This window comes from Colias eurytheme, chromosome 15, assembly GCF_061535395.1.
Source record: "Colias eurytheme isolate Ceu_HAF_F1 chromosome 15, ilColEury1 Martin Lab GWU primary, whole genome shotgun sequence".
NCBI classification, from domain to species: Eukaryota; Metazoa; Arthropoda; class Insecta; order Lepidoptera; family Pieridae; genus Colias; species Colias eurytheme.
In genome coordinates, this window is record NC_142994.1 from 9,167,744 (window position 1) to 9,185,924 (window position 18,181).

Genomic DNA, 18,181 nt, shown 5'->3' on the forward strand with positions numbered 1-18,181 from the left:
ATTTAAATAAAAATAATCGTTAAACAGCTTTTGTTTAATTTCGTTTTGTCCTATAGTTATTATTTTTTTAATTTTCTTGAGTATGCAATTGTTGTATGCTGCGATCTTCTGTTCCACTCAATTAGTGAATGAACTAAAGCTTAAGCATGGAAAAAATGTGAACTCGTTTCCATTATCGAAATTTGTTTATCGATACTTTCCGCACTAGTCGATAAATGCCGACGATGTACGTTTTGTAGGACGTAAACGGAAAGTCAGATTGATATAATTTCTCGTAAATGTTAAGAATTGTTATAATTCCAACGGAATATCATTGTAGGGGCATAAAGCTACGTAAAAATTAATAAATGCTATTTTTAGACGCCTCCAATAACTTTCTAATTTAATGGTGACGCCATTACAAGTTTGTCTCTTGAGAACTACTGTCAGTGTCATAGGGATCATCCAAGAAGCTTATATCTAATACACTGGAGATTGCACTATGACCATTAACTTGTCACAAGAAAATATAACCTTGAATGACGTCAGTGTTGTTTTTTGTCTCTTTCTGTGGGTGACCACACTGGTTTGTATACTCAGGATTTTTCGAAATAAAAAAAAACTAAAAATCATGGTCTATAAATAATAACGACATATATTTTTAACAGTATATATATTATAATATTACTGGTCAACTTACATGAATAATTATCATCTTTATAGGTACATACCATTTTAATTGGTAGAGAATCATAGTTTTAAATAACGCTTGATAACTTTTGATCTCATACTACGATTTTTTAATTAAAATGAGTGCTATAGGTATATTAAGAAGAGCTGGAACGTCAACACATTTACACATTGCACATGTTAGGCCGGGAGATACTGACACAAAATTTCGGGTCATTTGTAACAGGATGGCGGTCTAGAGGGGTCTTAGTACGCAATGACAAAAAGAAAAATGATGGTCAGAACGCTGGTACCGGCGGACTAGTCGCGTGGGCGTTAGTCACACTCGTCGGATAAATAGCGAAAGTCCAACGATTTGTAACACAAAAATTTTAGAATTTACCGATAGCCCTTAAAAAAGATGTAGGCGGTAGTGTCATGCCATACTTTTACGATGTGACTTACAGTCCGCGATACCGACGTGAATGCGTTGATTAAAAAAAAACAATTCAACCATTTGTACCGGGCTCACTTTTGCACAGGTAACCATCGTCGTGCAGCCATTTACTAAAATCGCCATGCCATACTTTTCGGACGATTCCAAATGGTCGCCATACCGCGGAAAATCTGCAAATTTTTGAATTTTTTTTTCTCGCCAAACGATTTGTACCACCCTACATTTTTTTTTCAACAACTCCTGAATGATTATAAATAGAAGTGTGATAATGCCATACCTGTTGGAGGTGGCGAATGTGTATAAGATTTTTTTCTTATTGTAAGATTTTATTCGTAGTTTGAACGATTTGTAGCAGTATGGCACTAATTTTTCCCTCTATTAAATGTATGGCAAATACATATAATAATGGTCACGTTGCATCATATACTTTCCAAAAATGCCGTACTGGTACAAATCGCCAATTCTTTTCATTTTTTTTTACGTTTTGGCTTAAGTCTTACAATCATCCGCCCCATGTTTGCAATCTGCGATATTTTTTTCTAGGTAGAATTGTATACAAACAAACAGAATATAATGATCCCATACTGTAAAAAAATATTTTACGTATTGTACAGTCGTATTTTTGAAATGTGACGAATAAATTAATTTTCAAGTATGGCAGCACTTTTTCCCCCTACTAGAAGTATGGCAAATATAATAATGGTCACATTTTATCAAATACTCTCCAAAAATCCAAATGCAATACTGGTACAAATTGTTTGGCGAAAAAATTTTTTTTTTGCAGATTTTCGGCGGTATGGTGGCCATTTGGAATCGTCCGAAAAGTATGGCATGGCGATTTTCGTAAATGTCTGCACGATGATGATTACCTGTGCAAAAGTTAGCCTGGTACAAATGATTGAATTGTTTTTTTTTTAATCAACGCATCGCGTCGGTATGGGGGGCTGTAAGTTACACCGGAAAAGTATGGCATGACACTACCGCCTACATCTTTTTTATGGGCTATCGGTGAATTCTAAAATTTTTGTGTTACAAATCGTTTCACTTTCGCTATTTATCCGACGAGTTCGACTAACGCCCACGCGACTAGTCCACCGGTACCAGCGTTCTGAGTTCTGACCATCATTTTTCTTTTAGTCATTGCGTAATAAGACCTCTGTAGAACCGCCATTCTGTTACAAATGACCCGAAATTTTGTGTCAGTATCTCCCGGCCTATGTATGTGTCATATTTTGCAATTGTTTATAAATACAGGGTGATGTAATTGGTGTAGTACGAATATCTAAAAATCTATGAAGAATTTTGTGATACAGTAAATGGAAGAATTATAGACTATTTTACAGTATTTAATAAAATCATTTAATTTTTTGTTCATTTTCATTAGAAATGTCAATTTTTCTCACTAAGGTGGAAATTTGGATGATAAGGATCTTGTTAGAAAAATATAAATTTTGACTAAAATCGGCATTTTTTTTTCAAAAATCAAATTACTAATTAATAATCAGAGTTATCACATTATTAAAAAACGCCCGTTATTTAAATCATTATCAAAACAACCATCCGTGTGTTGGGAGTAAGCGCACGTGTTATTTGTATTGTTTTTATGACCTGAAATTTAATTATTATTTGATAATTGAATGATTATTAATACCTTTATCCAATTGATTATTATTAGAATAAATAATTAACTTCATCAATTGATTTACTTTTAAATTATAATTTTACAGGTAAATTATGAGAGCTTTCATAAGTAGATATGTAATTATATTTGCATATATTTATCTAAAACGCACCATTTTACAATTCAAGTCTAAAATGAAACTAGAGTCGCATTTATTTTTGAACATACTGTAAGTGAAATTGCATAAGTGTGAGTACTGTGAACATGCCAGCTTTCCTTAATTGACCGATACATACATTAAAACATCGTTTTGGTTACTCAAGCTTCAGTCTAAAACTTTTCAATATTCCACAGGGAGAGTTGCATCGCTAGTGTTGATGTGTGGTAACGATATTACAGTTCTCAGAAATTCGTATGTCTTTCAGGAGCTGTACTTACGGTTACTAATGGTTTCATGGTGGTTAATTATAATATAATTAAAATTACTTCATCAGTTGAGACGCATTAACAGGAATGTGGTAAATAAAAAGGTATAGCACTTTTCAAAAGGTATTTTTTTTCTGGACCGTAATCCTCAGGCTTAAAATGCAAACTGCATATTCTGGCATGTTGATAAATTTTACCCTTGATAGGCACTATGGACAGCCATTTATTTCTTTTTATTTCATTTTTGGAAAGCTGAAATACGTAAAACAAAAAAATATTAGGTTAAAAAGTATAAATTTCAATGTAAAAAAGAACAAACCACAATATGTGAGTGCAATACCGATGTCGTGTGTTGTTTCATTACTAGTATAAAAATTTTTAAAATGGTGTTCTAAATGTTCATCATAATATTGTTTAGCAATATATTATCGTCGCTATCCGTAAAAACCCATCATCATGGTTACCTTACTTGTTAAATTTGTTTGTTGAAAACTTGTTGAAAAATGATGAAAGTATTAAGGCTTTGTCAGGTAGGACGCGTATTTTAACGCTGCGTAGTAGCGCTACAGCGTCCTGTTTTAACGTCGCGCGAGGCTTCGTCAAACAGAACGCTTTAGCGCGCGTTAGGACACAGCAATTGATATTATTAAAGCTGCATGTTGTTTACATAATTATTACTTACGAACAAAACAAGGTACAGCGATATTAACTCCGGAGTCGGAAGAATTTTTTACTTAACAGTTTCATTAATTTCTTCTCCAATTTGTGCCCACAATTTTGCCTTCATTGATATATATTTATAGTTTATATGAACTATCCTTCGTATTTTATAAGCATGGATATTTTCTAACCAATTCTATCAAATTTTTGGTCATTATGCAGTATTTTATTATTATTTTACGCCTATTAACTCCGACGCTAAAATAAAATTTGTAAAAAAATACAACACCCGACGTTAAAGCGTCCCAACGCCGCGACAGAGCGTTGCGTACTGCTAGCGCCGGCGCTCTGTTTGACGGTATTCTACGATGATAGTAGAACACATCTTAGCGTCATATCGCGGCGTCAACTTAACGCTCTGACGCGCGCTAAGTACGCGTCCTGTCTGACAAAGCCTTTAGGAAAAGAACTTATTTAACATGATTGCTTAGTAAAATGATGATAAATTTGACGATTTTTGCCATTAAAATGATTCTAAACAGGTAAATGCATGAGTATTGAGGAATATTGTAAATAACGTAAATATACACTTGCCTGTGAAATTATAAGCCAGAATTTGGTGTCCAAAAACTTCTGCAATTTTTCACAATGCAATACATTATTAATATTCGGAAAATATTTATTAAATACGCAACAATATTAACTTAAATATTCGAAGCGACGCAATTTTTTTGACACTTATGTCATATTGTCAAAGTGAGAGTTGCTACAATTTTATTATGGTAACTACCCATAATCAGGGAATATCGCTTTTTAATAATTGGTTCAGATACTTATTTTATTTAGCATAAATAATAATTGTCTCATCCAACAATGCTTCTGAATGACGTTGTTGGCAATTTATCAACAAACTCATGTACAAAAACTAACCTTTTGCACAGAATATTACAGCATACATAGTAGCCTTGGGAAAACTTCGTATTAACAGTGGCAATACCAAGTTAGGTGTGAAAGTGATAGAACACAACAATTTTCTTGTTACACGTCAAATGTTCATACCGAAATCTCCAGTGTATAAGATATAAGCTTCTTGGGATCATCATTCGCCGAGCCGGGTATAGGCCGAACGTTGATGTAACAAACGTCACTCAACGTCTAACTAGTAAGCGGATTGTAACATAACTGTTTGAAAATATGGTATACATATAGTTGAAAGACTAGCGTGTTCATTGAATGACGGCCAAATGTTACATTCAACAACCTGACGAGTTTTCCTTTAGCCATTCAATGAAATAGCAATTCAACAAGATGACTGCGACATACACATTCGTGCGAATAACGAATACGCGAATGTAAACAGTACGTGAGTTCGTGTTAAGAGCAGTTTTTCTTATGTAAAAAGAAGACGAATGTGTGAATAGTGTTTCGCGAAGTCAATCGTATACGAATGTTAAGTGTTAATAATGAAAATAATCAAACCTTCATCCGTATTGACCGCCGCATCGACAGAACCATTCTTGAGGACGGCATTTGGATTGCTCTTTTGTATTTGTTGTTTTAACTCCAGGATCGCGCTCTATAACAAAAGTAAAAAAATAGTAATATTAATGTTACTTTATGAGTTCTAGTTAAGAAAGAAAAAAAAACGCGGTAAAATATAGAGACCAATTAACATACATTTCATAGCTCATTAGCATTGGTAAATACATAATATCATGTACTTTTCTTTGAGTTTGAAATATAAATATTTTCAAATCTTTATGAACACTTTCACCTATAAAACTAAACATTAATACTAAACTATAGCAAATAAAATAAAAAAAAAGACGTGTGGCACTCGGGGACTGCCGCGGTAAAGCTATTGCATGCTATGCCTTCAAGCCGGTGTGGCTTTCCGCGCCCGTCGGAGTGGGGAGCGTGAGATTTTTTCGTTACGGAATTTCTCGATTCGGTCCCCGCGCTCAAGGCCCGCGATAGAAGCTATGCAATAGCTTAACACTTATTCACTACCCACAATTTTTTTCACTATACACATACCTCCATCTCCCGTTTCTCCCTAACAAGCCGCCTGCACTCATCGTCCCTCTCTCTCAAGTACTCCGCGCACGTTTCGCACTCTTGGTCCAAATCGTTGTACTTATCGCGCAGATCCTCGAGTTCCTCTTGACATGCCGCTAGTTGTTTACGCAGTTTCGTTATTTCACTGAAAGAAATAATAGTAATATATCGTCACAGAATACATAATAGTAGCTAAACGCTACAGAACGGACACTCTCCGCCTCCCGCCAAAATTAAACACTTACCTCACCCCGCACGATCAGTCTATTAGATGGCCCGCATTTTTTACGCAACGAAGATTGACAACCTTAATCAAATTGACATAAGTAATTTTATTATTTTGGATTTGTGAATATCGTATTTTCGTAGAAAATGGTTAGATATTGTGCTGTTTACGGAGGTATTTCATCAGAAAAACGCGAATTTCTTTACGCTAGTCACAATTAATGTGCGAACCCTAAAGCACACACACATTTGCACTCTCTACAGTGTGACTGTCAAAACGATAATTTTGTATGGAGTGTCCTGGGTGTGATATCGTGTTATGGGCGTTACTTATTGATGTAAACTATGAAACTGTAAATTCAATTGCGATAGAGCGGTTTCAGACTAGCGTTTTAGTTTGTATTTGGAAGCGCATGTAGGAGCGCTTTTGGCACACACGCAAGTCGTACAAGCGATTACGCGCACGTATGGAATATCTCTCTCAGTCGATGGCGAATAAGTAAAGCAAATAGCAATGTTTTTTCCTTAGAATCCAAGTTAGGTAAAACACGAATCTACAGGTAAAAACGAACACACCTTAATACGCCCGTTTATGCAACTACGCTTTATTGAAACGCGTAATGTAATCGAAACGCTCAAACGACCGTATACATAAAAAATACGCTAATCTGAAACTGGCCTTAATATGTTTTTTGTGCAACAAATAAAAATAACAATACGTATGCGCGAATTTTTCATAAAATTAAAAGATGTAATCTAGGCCTGCAAATCTTAACATAATTATTACGTACCTGTTAGTATCACTGCCAGATGAATCGTTGTTACGATCAACACTGAGTTGACGGGATGTTTCTGAAAGGATGATTAAGAACATCACTACATAGTATAAAACAAAGTCGCTTTCTCTGTCCCTATGTCACTTTGTATGCTTAAATCTTTAAAACTACGCAACGGATTTCGATGCGGTTTTTTTTAATAGATAAAGTGATTCAAGAGGAAGGTTTTAGCATATAATTTATTCGGTTTTAGACAAAGCGGGCGAAGCCGCGGGCGGTAAGCAATTTTAAACAGTAAACTAGGTTTGTTGGCTATCCTTTTAGTAAACGTTCATACTTCATATTATGTCGTCAAGATATATTTTGGAATGGAGCAGCAAATAGCAACGTTGTCGGGAAAGAACACGATGGTGCGAATACAACATCTGTACTCTAATACATTATACATCTCTGAAAGTCCCTACAACATTTGAATCGGATTATAAATATGAAAAGACCCTTTTTAAACTCTACTTCACATTTATTGAAACATGACTACTAAATAATTAGGATAATATAATAAACTAGTGGTCCGCCCCGGCTTCGCCCGTGGTACCTACATGTTTAAACTATCCTTTCTCTCAAGTTGGATCGAACTGCACATGGTGTGCGAATCCATACTAATATTATAAATGCGAAAGTAACTCTGTCTGTCTGTCTGTTACTCAATCACGCCTAAACTACTGAAACAATTTTCATGAAATTTGGTATGGAGATATTTTGATACCCGAGAAAGGACATAGGCTACTTTTTATCCCGGGAAAATGACGCAATCCCGGAAATCCCACGGGAACGAGAACTATTCGGGTTTTTCTTTGACTGCACGGGCGAAGCCGCGGGCGGAAACCTAGTTTTATTATAATCGATTAAGTGGTTTAGGAGTCCATTGAGGACAAACATTGTGACACGAGATTTATATATATTAAGATAAAAGATATAAACTTACCAAGCGCACTAACACTCCTGTGCGCGTCGTGTATGCTCTGCCGACGACGACGAGAAGCTTGCGCACTGCTGGCACGAGATCCTTCTTCTTCACTCTAAATTAAAAAAAAAATTGATTGTTTGTGAAGTAGGTTTACGATCGAGATGTTTACGTGATAACTTCTTATTGGTGGCAGCGCTCGAGATGAGACGGGAGATCGGTCCGTCTCTCTCTCGTTATACCTGCGATCGCGCTCGTGCGGTTTTGGTGTGACACAAGTTTCTGAACATGTCACCCGACTAAAACGATTTTAAAAACGTTATCACGTTAAAAAATATTTAATAATTATTATAACATTATTTGTACTACACTAATATTATTGAATACAAGCTGCTTTCCCTGGCTTCAATTCGCGATAAAAAATGTGGTGGCTAAGAATTTTCATAATCGGATCTGTGATTCCAAAAACTACCTCCCTATGTACATGCAAAGTTTTAATTTACATATATCTCTTTAATATTACAACTCCAGATTTAATTTAACATACCTGTTCGTGTCGCGACGCTAAGCTCTCGCGCCTAAAAACAGAAATATACAAACATTAATTTTATGTAAAAAATATTACAATTTAGTGTCTGTATTATAAATTTACAAAAATATACTTTGAACACTGGAATATATTATGTAATATATAAAATATTTTAAGTACAATTATGTTTACACAGTTAACTACGATAAAAAAAAACAATACAGGGTGTCCCACTATTGGTATACTAAGCGCGAAGGGACTTGTAGATTTGCATACACTGATCACGTAAAAAATACTTAAACAACAATATTACATTAAAAATCTTAAATTTTTCCTGAAAATCCATGTTTTCTTCTCTAGCTTCACGCAGCAGCTTGTGTATGAAAACATAATCTTAAACGATAGCTCACGTGCTGATGGCAAAGTTAGGCGGGTTGCTTGTTATGGGTGTATACATACAACACAGAGTTTTAAAAATTCATCTATTTGAAAATGCGTCTGGAATTTTATAAGTATTTTGTACTCAGCGTATGCAAAACTATAACCTCCTTTGAGCTTAATATACCAACAGTGGGACACCCTGTATTTTTTAATACATTACAATACTTAAAAAATCTTCAAAGATCATCTAAATTCCTTTTTAAGCTACAATAAGTTATTATACAAGCTCACCCTTTACTCAATCGTACGGGTGTGCTTCTACTGGAACTATCGTCCACGTCCATAAACAACTCGTCGCATTTGACTCGAGATTTGAATACAGCTTCTATTTTCCTTTGATCTGAAATTCAAAATGTACAATAATATAGCTGTAAAACAATAAACTGTATTTATGATTAACGAATACATATTATTAAGCATTTAATTTGAAACATAACACATAAAAAATCGTAAATTTTTAATAATAACCACTACAAAAAATGTATTTACCTTCACTATTATCAGAGAACATCCGCATTGAATCGTACAAGCTTTGTCGCCGGCTTCTAGAAGATTCTCCCGCCTCTGTGGACGATCTGGCCTTCTGTATTTCCACCTCTAATTCGGAAACACGCTCCTTAAAAAAATGAAGGTATTCATAAATAAAATAAAATATGCGTACTACAAATTATGTAAAAAAAGATTAAGATTTCAGGTCTTTTTTACTCAATCGCGTCAAAAATTTACAAAATTTCATATTAATAGCTAAACTGAATGAAGTAGTCCTACATGTAAATATTTTTTTTTTTCATCTTGCACAGTAATATATTATAAGAATATTTTTCAGAGTGTTTAAATTAATTTACCTCAAGACTTTGTTTAATGTTTTTCAGAGATTCAATTTCTTCAACATATGCCTTATTCTGGTCCATATCATGTTGAATTTCGTTTAACTTCCGTGATAACTCCTCTAATTGTTTCTTATGTTCACAGTTTTCTGTTTCCACTTGCACCTTTTCTTTCTGTAGCCTGTGGATAAAATATAAATTTAATGTTTAAAGTTGTTTAAATAAAACAAAAAAGCGATCACTTCTGTTACATAAAGTTATGAAATCCATACCTGATAATCATTTTGCTCTGAATTTCTGCTGTTTTTTGGTGCGTCTTAATATTCATTTCGAGACGTGAACATTCTTTCGTCTTGTCTTGGATTTGTTCCTTTAGTGATCCATTTTGCTCAAGCAATGTTTTAGACTCCAACCTTAAATTCTCCAAAACATTCGAATTTTGATCAACGGATTCTTTCAAAACCAACACATCAGACATCATTTTCTCCATTTCTAGTTTGTTCTGTTTTATTATACTGTTAGCTTTCTGTAACTCGTTAGATGATGTTTCTTTTTCTTGCAGTAGAATTTGATTAGCAGATTTCAAAATTTCCAATTCCTCAGTATATTTTTGTACTTTTTCAGTCATTTCTAATAATGTGCTATCATTATGCGAATTTTTCAATTCTTTATCAGTTTGTAATTGTGTCTCTAATACCCGAATAGCGCTCTCCTTTCTTTCAATATTTTCTTTAAGTATTTTAACTTCATCTGTAAGTTTGCTAATTATTACGATATTCGCCTCATTTTCTTCAAGTTTCTTTTCATATATGTCTTTAAGAGATTCATGTATTGATCCTAGTTGTTTAATTTGATCTTCTTTTCCAAGTAATGACTTGTTTGTTTCATTGTGTATTTCCTTAAGTTTTTCATGTTCTTCTTTGAAGGAAAGTAACTGTTTGTTCTTTTCCTCGAGTAATGATTTCAATTCATTTATTTCAACCATAAGATTATCCCTTTGCTCATTATTTGTGGTGTTAATATCTTTTTGTAATATAAAATCGAATAAAATAGGTAATATTTCCGATGTCGGTAGATTCATATCAATTACTTCCGCGTGAATAACTTTTTTGTCTAATAGTTTCTGATAAATATTTCTAACCAATGTTCGCAGCTCTTCCTCTTTTTTTACTATATTCAATGTAACAGCATTACTTATTTCGAACATTTTTTCTTTCTGTTTTGTAAGAAGATCGTAATCATTTTCTTTTTCTGCTAATTGATTCTGTAGAAGACTAAACTGAGAGCTAACTTGTTTAAACTCTTCAGATATCTTATTTGCCTGATCTTGTAACGATTTATTCTCGTCTAATAATTTTGTAGAATCTAAATTATATTTTTCTTTGATTAGTTTTAAAACAGTTTCGAATACTTCTAGACTAGCCAAACCAAACTCTTTATCAATAACAGTGAAAAAATTGTCTTTAAAATAATCAATTGTTTCCAGTATATCTGAGTCCTTAGTTGTATTATTGATAAAAGAAAGATTGTTCTTAATTTGAGAAACGATTTTAGCCATTGTTTGGAGATACATATCTTTCTCTTCTAAATCTTTGTTTAATTTTATTTGACTAGCTGTAACATTACTTAATTTTGTTTCTAACGAATTCTTTGATTCTTCAAAGTCTCTAAGTTTATTAACTAAGTTTTCGATCTCATTACTATGCTTAGTGATAAGTTTATCATAAAGCATTCTCATCATTTCAATAATTTTCGTATCGCAATTGAAGTTTTCTCTATCGACACCAATTTTTTCAACGCAGTAATTAACACAATCGATTTTATCTAAAGAATATAAATCTGACGGACGCTCTTCGGGTATATCTGGCATATTAGACTTATCGAATAGACTTTCATCATTACATTCTTTATTACAAGTGAATGATTGGGAATCACCTATACTTTCATCTAAATCCATAGCTTGGTCAATAGATCTATTGCTCCTTTCTAAATGATTTTTAATATTGGTAACTTCATTTTTCAATTCATTACAAGCCTCTCTTCCTGCATGCAGCTCATTTTGAAGTGTACAAATTTTATTATAGCGAGATGAACTATCTGAATCACTGTAACTTCTACTTAAACGTTTGTGAGGTTCAGCAACCAGTTTACCTTGTAATGAACTGATGGTTTCATCTTTTAGGATACATTCTGGGCATATCTCTTTTTGTTTTTCACGTTCTGATTGCAGGTTTTCCAATTCTGTGATTTTATTGGTCAATTCCGTGTTATCATGCTTTAAACAATCAATTTCTTTTCTTAAATTATCACCTTCATCTATATTTTCCATTACTTGATTAGACAAGGAATCATTTTCATCTTGTAAATTTTTTATGTCTTCATTTTTCTTACTTAGAGCTATTTTAAGTTTATCAATTTCAACAGTTTTTAAACTATGATCTTTTTCTAAATTTTTCAATTTAACTACTAATGCATCAGTAGCAGGAATTTCTAGTTTCAAATTATTGTATTTTGCTTCTAATTCATCTTTTTGTGCTGTTAATTCAGTCAATTTTCGTTCTTGCAGGTCTTTTTCATTTAAAGTTTCGATTTGAGCTTTTAGTTTTTCCTCATAATCCATACATTTCTCACATGAAAGGTTACTATATACTTTATTTGGACTATTAAAAGGACTGTTTTGTGAGTCGACAAGATTAGGTTTGTTCTGTTGGTAGTCGTCTACCATAGTTCGTAACTTATCATTTTCAACTTTCAAAGACTCCAGACTTTCCATTATACTTTGCTTTGCATTGAGGTCCATGTATGGAACCTGTAAATCATTACCATTGTTTGTTTGACAAGCTACTTCATTACAGCCTTGTGTTACATCGAAACATGTTTGATCATGGCCTGTCAAAGTATTATCACATGTAGTTAGAGTTATATTGGTATCTAACATGAGGAGATCACCATCTAAAAGCGATTCATATTTTAATGATGTTTGAATCATACTGTTCTCTAATGCGTTTGGCAATGAAAACCTTCTTAAACTATCATTCGGACGTGGCGAATGATCCGATTTCAATAGTATCATAAGGTCCTGCAATTGTCTCTTAAACTCTGGAATGTCTTTTTGGCACGCTTTATAAAAGACACTGTGATAATATTGAAGAAATTTAAGCTGTGAGCTGAGTGACTTATTTTCCGCATATGTGGTTGCTGTTAAAGTAGACAGGTTGGTTCTATGACTCGTTACTTTTTTTTGCAATTCACATGCGGATTCCAAAAGCAAACGTATTTCATTGCGAGCCTCTTCCTGCTCTTCTATTAAATGCTTATTAAAATTTTCAAGATTTTCAATTTTCTGTTTTAGTTTAGTGTTTTCACAGTGTAGCATTTCAATATCAGATTGTAACTGACTATATTTATAATCACTTTGAAAATCTGAATTGTACATTTGCGAACTGGTAGCACTAGTGCATTCTTCATTTTCATATGGCTGAATTGCTTCCACTATTCTATTACAGCAAATTGTAAGGAGACTAGGAGGGGAAATTAATTCCATTTCATTTTCCGACTTTTCTTTATTACTTCCGTTAAGATAAGAGTTATTTAAATACGGTTTACTTGATTTTCTATCCAATTCTTCTCTTAGATTTTCATTTTCAAATTCTAGCTCACTTACTTGACGTTTCATTAATGCATCAACATTTAGGAATTGTTCCTTCCAATCTTTTGCTCTATTTTCAATGATTTCTATTTCACTTACTTTTGTTTGAAGCTCTTCTCTAAGCTCATTTAATAATGTATCACTATGATTTAAATCATTCACTAATCTTTGTTTAAAATCCTGAATTGTTTCAATTTCTTTTGTTAAAGCATTCTTTTCAAATTCTACTTGTGATATATCATTGCTTAATTTAAGATTTTGGTCAGTAAGTTCAGATATATCTTTTTTAGCTTGAGCCAAAATAATATCAACGTTGTCTATTTTTTCATTGTTTTCTAAGACCATGGATCTTATATAATTTGATATTGTATCAATCATAAAATTTATTATTTCAGATTTATAGGAATCACTGTTAATATCACAAGGGACTATACTGAATTCAGATATTATATTATGGAGTTGAGTACAAATAGTATTTAATAAGTTTTCCCGTTCATCTATTATTTCTGCCATTTCCTTAGATACAGAAGATAGTTCAGTAGATTTAGAATGTAATTCTAATTCTTTGTTATTAAGATCAGAGGTTATTTTACTTATTTCTGCATTTTTCTCATCTAGGTTCTGAATTAGATTACATTGCATGTCTTTCATTGTGTTGATATAACTTTTAATTTTGCTCTGTAGATCATTAGTAGGATATTCACTTGTGTCTGGGACCACAAAGCCTTTGAAATCACTTGTTACTTGATCCAGACTTTCTAAAGCATCATTTAATGTTTGTTTAAGTTTTGATATTTGACCTTCGTAGTCTTCTATTAAAACGTGATATTTTTTCCTTTCTTCTAAACTTTCTTTAACTATTGTTTCTAATAAGAATAATTTTTCACTCATTATTTTAAACACTCCAACAAAGTTATCAATAATATCTGGAACTTCTTGTATATTTCCTGTTAACATTATTATTATTTCCTGTACTTTGTTTAAAGATTGTCTTGCAGCATATAAATTCTCTTGCGATTTATTATCTTCAGCGTTAAGCGAAGTAATAAGTTGATCCTTACTTTTAATGTCATTCTCAAGTGAGCTTATTCTTTGCGACATGGTTTCGATTTCGACATTTAGTTCTTTTTCACGTATTTGGAATTTTTCTTTTTTTTTGGAAGACAGTTGATTATAAAGGTCTTTTAGGCTTTGCAATTCCATTTCACTTTCCAAATTAAGTTTTTGTAAATTATCTTGATAATTTTTAACTTCCGCTAGTTTGTCTAAAAGTTCTTGTTCTGTAGAAGCCAATTTAGTTTTTTCATTACAGAGGTCTTCAATAACTTTCTCCTTATCATCAAGTTTACTTTTGAGCCTGTCAATTTCTTCTTGGAGCATACTTAATTCAACTTTAGAGTTTTCGATGTCAGAGGAATTATGTTTAGAATTTTCTAATTTCAGTTTCTTTAGTTCTTCAGACTTCAAATCCAAAGCAGACTTCAATGTTTGAATTAAGTTTTTCATATTTTCGTTGCTAGCAATAAACATTTCTTCATTTGAAATCATTGTTTCGATATCACTATCTTCCACAATCTTTTTCTTTGTAAAAACATTATCAGCTAATTTGATTTGTAATTCTTGAATTACACTATTATAGGAATCTACATCAGCAGAAGCAGATTTGATTTCTGCATTTTGAGTTTCAATAATAGACGATAGGTCTTTAACTTTGGAAGCAAAAATAGCATTCTCATTTTCTAATATTAAAACATTTTGTCTATAATTTGTGAGCATTTCATTTAGTTCTTTGTTAACGTTTTCGATAGTATCAACTTTGTCTTTTTGTGCTGTTACAGCAGCCTGTAATTCTAATATTGTTTGTTCTTTGAACGTGAGTTGTGTTTGTAATTCGCTAATTGTATCACTCAAAGTTTTCACCATTAAATCATTCTCAGAGTTTTCATTATTTTTTTGTATTCTTTCCTCATTTACCTTTATAATTTTATCGTTATGTTGGGAACCCATTGTACCTGAAAAATAGGTGTAAACACGTTATATAATTAGTAAGTACATGAAAATATGTGTCAATCTATCTCAACATGCAAAATTGCATGAAAATCTTGGTAAAGAGCATGTCAGCATGAAAATAGTTACATATAAAAACCTTTTACTGACATATGATATACTTGTTTATTATTTTATAACTTGCAATTACTAAATTAACAAACCATTTGTATTAGAACTTTGCCTAGAATTCTGTTCTTCCAGAAGTGACAGGAGTTCCTTTTCTCTTGTTTTATATTTTTTCAATAGAGTTTCGTAACTGACCTCCCAGTCCGTCAATTTGCTTTGATACTCCTTACAGCGAACTGTTAAATCGCCCTAAAATATAAATTATCAGGTATTAAAATACGAACTTCACTTTATCTACTCTGTTGTTTTAGGAAAATGAGAATTAGTTTATACTTATTTTATTCAACATTAATTAAATGAAGCAAACCCGCTTCTAGATTAGTTTTTATACCTTACCTTATCAGTACTAATACTTTGTATTTCACCTTCTGCTAAACTGATTTTATTTTTTAAATTTTCTATCTCACTATCTTTTTCTCTACATAATGCATTTAATGCAACTATATTGTCATCTAGTTTAGTTAATGCTAATGATTTCTCTTCAAGTTTTTCCAATAATTCAACCTAAAATATAGTGAATGAATGTGAATGATAGAAGACAATGGGAATGAGATAAATTTAAATATCTACATTAGACATGTTTATTAATTAAAATTATACACAATAAATAAGCATTACGATTAAAAGAAGTCAAAAACAATTGTCACACTATGTAATATATTATTAATTACTATTTTATTGTGTTAGATTTTACTACAACGATTTATTCATTATTATTATCCCGACGTTTCGGACACTTTATTTTACTGCATAAAATCCTTAATTTCTCAATTATTATTAATAATTATGTGTAACATGTTATAAATACATTAATACAAACCAATCATAATTAAACACTTAATAATAGTTTATCTAATGTGACAATTGTAAAGCTACAGACAGGTATAGCATGATCATGGTGATAGATATAAGTAACACTATAGTAAGTAATTAAGGCCAAGACCAAAGCACTACGATTGAATAAATATTGCGTTTATCTTATGCATGAATGAATTTTATAACGCTAAGGGCCGATTTTTCAATCGCGAGATAAACAGTCTAATAACTACCCCTCGAATAGATTTATTCAATTATTATCTAACTCATTACGGCTCGCCTATTTTTCAATCGTGATTTATTTGATGAATAACTATCTGACCAAATATTTCCATATTGGCAGCACTGCTCTCGGAGTGGCGAAACAAACATATTAAATTAGTCAGGTTAGAGCGGGATAGAGTCAAATCTTGCAATTTGTCAACAACCGTCATTATGACTCACGTCAGGAGTGCACTTGTCTTCTATGATTGTTGATTGTTGTTTTGATTCGAGTAAAGAGTTTGGTTAAATTTGTGTTTCAATTTATATATTTTACGATGGAAACGACATACTTAAAGGCAGCGTTCGGCAAATTTTCAATGGCATGGTCATCAGTACTATCAAAAACATCAATTTCAATACGATTTTAATTGATAATAATTATATAGAAAGAGGTTTAATTGTTAATTATTCTACGCTCTATGTTATGACATACGAAAATATCTCAAATTTGACGCGTCAGTTGTCAACTCAAACGCCTAACAGTCGAATAGCGCGCTATCTGGCCGTTGGAGCGGCAAATAGATTTATTCCTCAAATAACGTAGTTATTCGATAGATAAGTCCTATTCGTCTATTGAAAAATTGAATATTTTGTTAACTGAAGAATAAAGTCTATCTAGCTGTTTATCTGGGCATTGAAAAATCGGCCCTAAGAATGCTAACAAATAATATAAGTCAGTGGTATTAGATACAAGAAGCTTTAAAAGTTAACAACCCCACTTTCGTTATTTATCTAATAATAAGAATATATAAATACCAAGTAATAAGGATACATACCACACTCGGAGAATATTGTTTCTCTCTTTCGGTCAATTCAACTATTTCTTTTAGATTCTTCTCGGCTTGTTTAGCTTGCTTTCGTAATACGCACGGTGGAGTTTTAGATGATTCTGTTTTAATTAATTGAAGGCTTAAGTCCACAATAAAGTTTTTTTTTTAAACTTATTTGTTAAAAATTAAATAGCAGTTATTTTTTTTTGAATGTACAATCCTATCCTACTAATATCATACATGCGAAAGTTTATGAGGATGGATGTATATATTATGTTACTCTTTCACGCAAAAACTACTGAACCGATTACAATGAAATTTAGCATACATCTCTATATGTAAATTGGATTTACACATAGCATAGGTTTTATCCCGGAAATCACACGGGAACGGGAACTTTTCAGGTTTTCTTTGAAAACACGGGCGCGTGCGGACGGCTAGTAATATAAATAACACCGTAAACTACGAAACAAAATTTAGGATAAATTCTACCTTTTCTTAAAGTCATTAATTTGCCTGAATCTATATTTTACATGTAAAAGTAAAAACAATTATTAGGTAACAAATACATACTGTAGCATTTATGATATGGCGAACAAGGTACGTCTGGAGTATTCTCGTCGTCACTATCTGAAAATAAAATTTATTATTAATAAATTAATAATACCATATATGTAATTAATAATAAATTTAATTAAATGTTAAATAAAATGTTTAAACATGATAATTGTCCAAGAAATGAACATGATTTGTATAAGCTTATAAGCTTACACATTAAAAAATAAAAATAAATAATCATTATAGCTAATGTATCAAGTATTAAGCTAATGAATGAAATTAAAAACTACTTAATCAATTTAATTTTAAAACTAGTT

General features: G+C 32.2%; 1 protein-coding gene across 1 annotated transcript in view; it reads right to left on the reverse strand.

The window, feature by feature from the left end:
- Positions 1-18,181, reverse strand: part of LOC149902520 (uncharacterized) — a 33,281-nt gene that overhangs the window by 7,115 nt on the left and 7,985 nt on the right. Inside the window, exons 10-22 of the mRNA XM_090109796.1 lie at positions 17,880-17,936; positions 17,313-17,425; positions 15,793-15,960; positions 15,492-15,645; positions 9,905-15,293; positions 9,651-9,813; positions 9,295-9,421; positions 9,037-9,145; positions 8,383-8,413; positions 7,857-7,950; positions 6,887-6,947; positions 5,850-6,015; positions 5,292-5,388 (exon numbers count right to left, since the gene is read on the reverse strand). Of these exons, the coding sequence (XP_089965922.1) occupies positions 5,292-5,388; positions 5,850-6,015; positions 6,887-6,947; positions 7,857-7,950; positions 8,383-8,413; positions 9,037-9,145; positions 9,295-9,421; positions 9,651-9,813; positions 9,905-15,293; positions 15,492-15,645; positions 15,793-15,960; positions 17,313-17,425; positions 17,880-17,936 (6,729 nt within the window). The remainder of the gene's footprint in view (positions 1-5,291; positions 5,389-5,849; positions 6,016-6,886; positions 6,948-7,856; positions 7,951-8,382; positions 8,414-9,036; positions 9,146-9,294; positions 9,422-9,650; positions 9,814-9,904; positions 15,294-15,491; positions 15,646-15,792; positions 15,961-17,312; positions 17,426-17,879; positions 17,937-18,181) is intronic.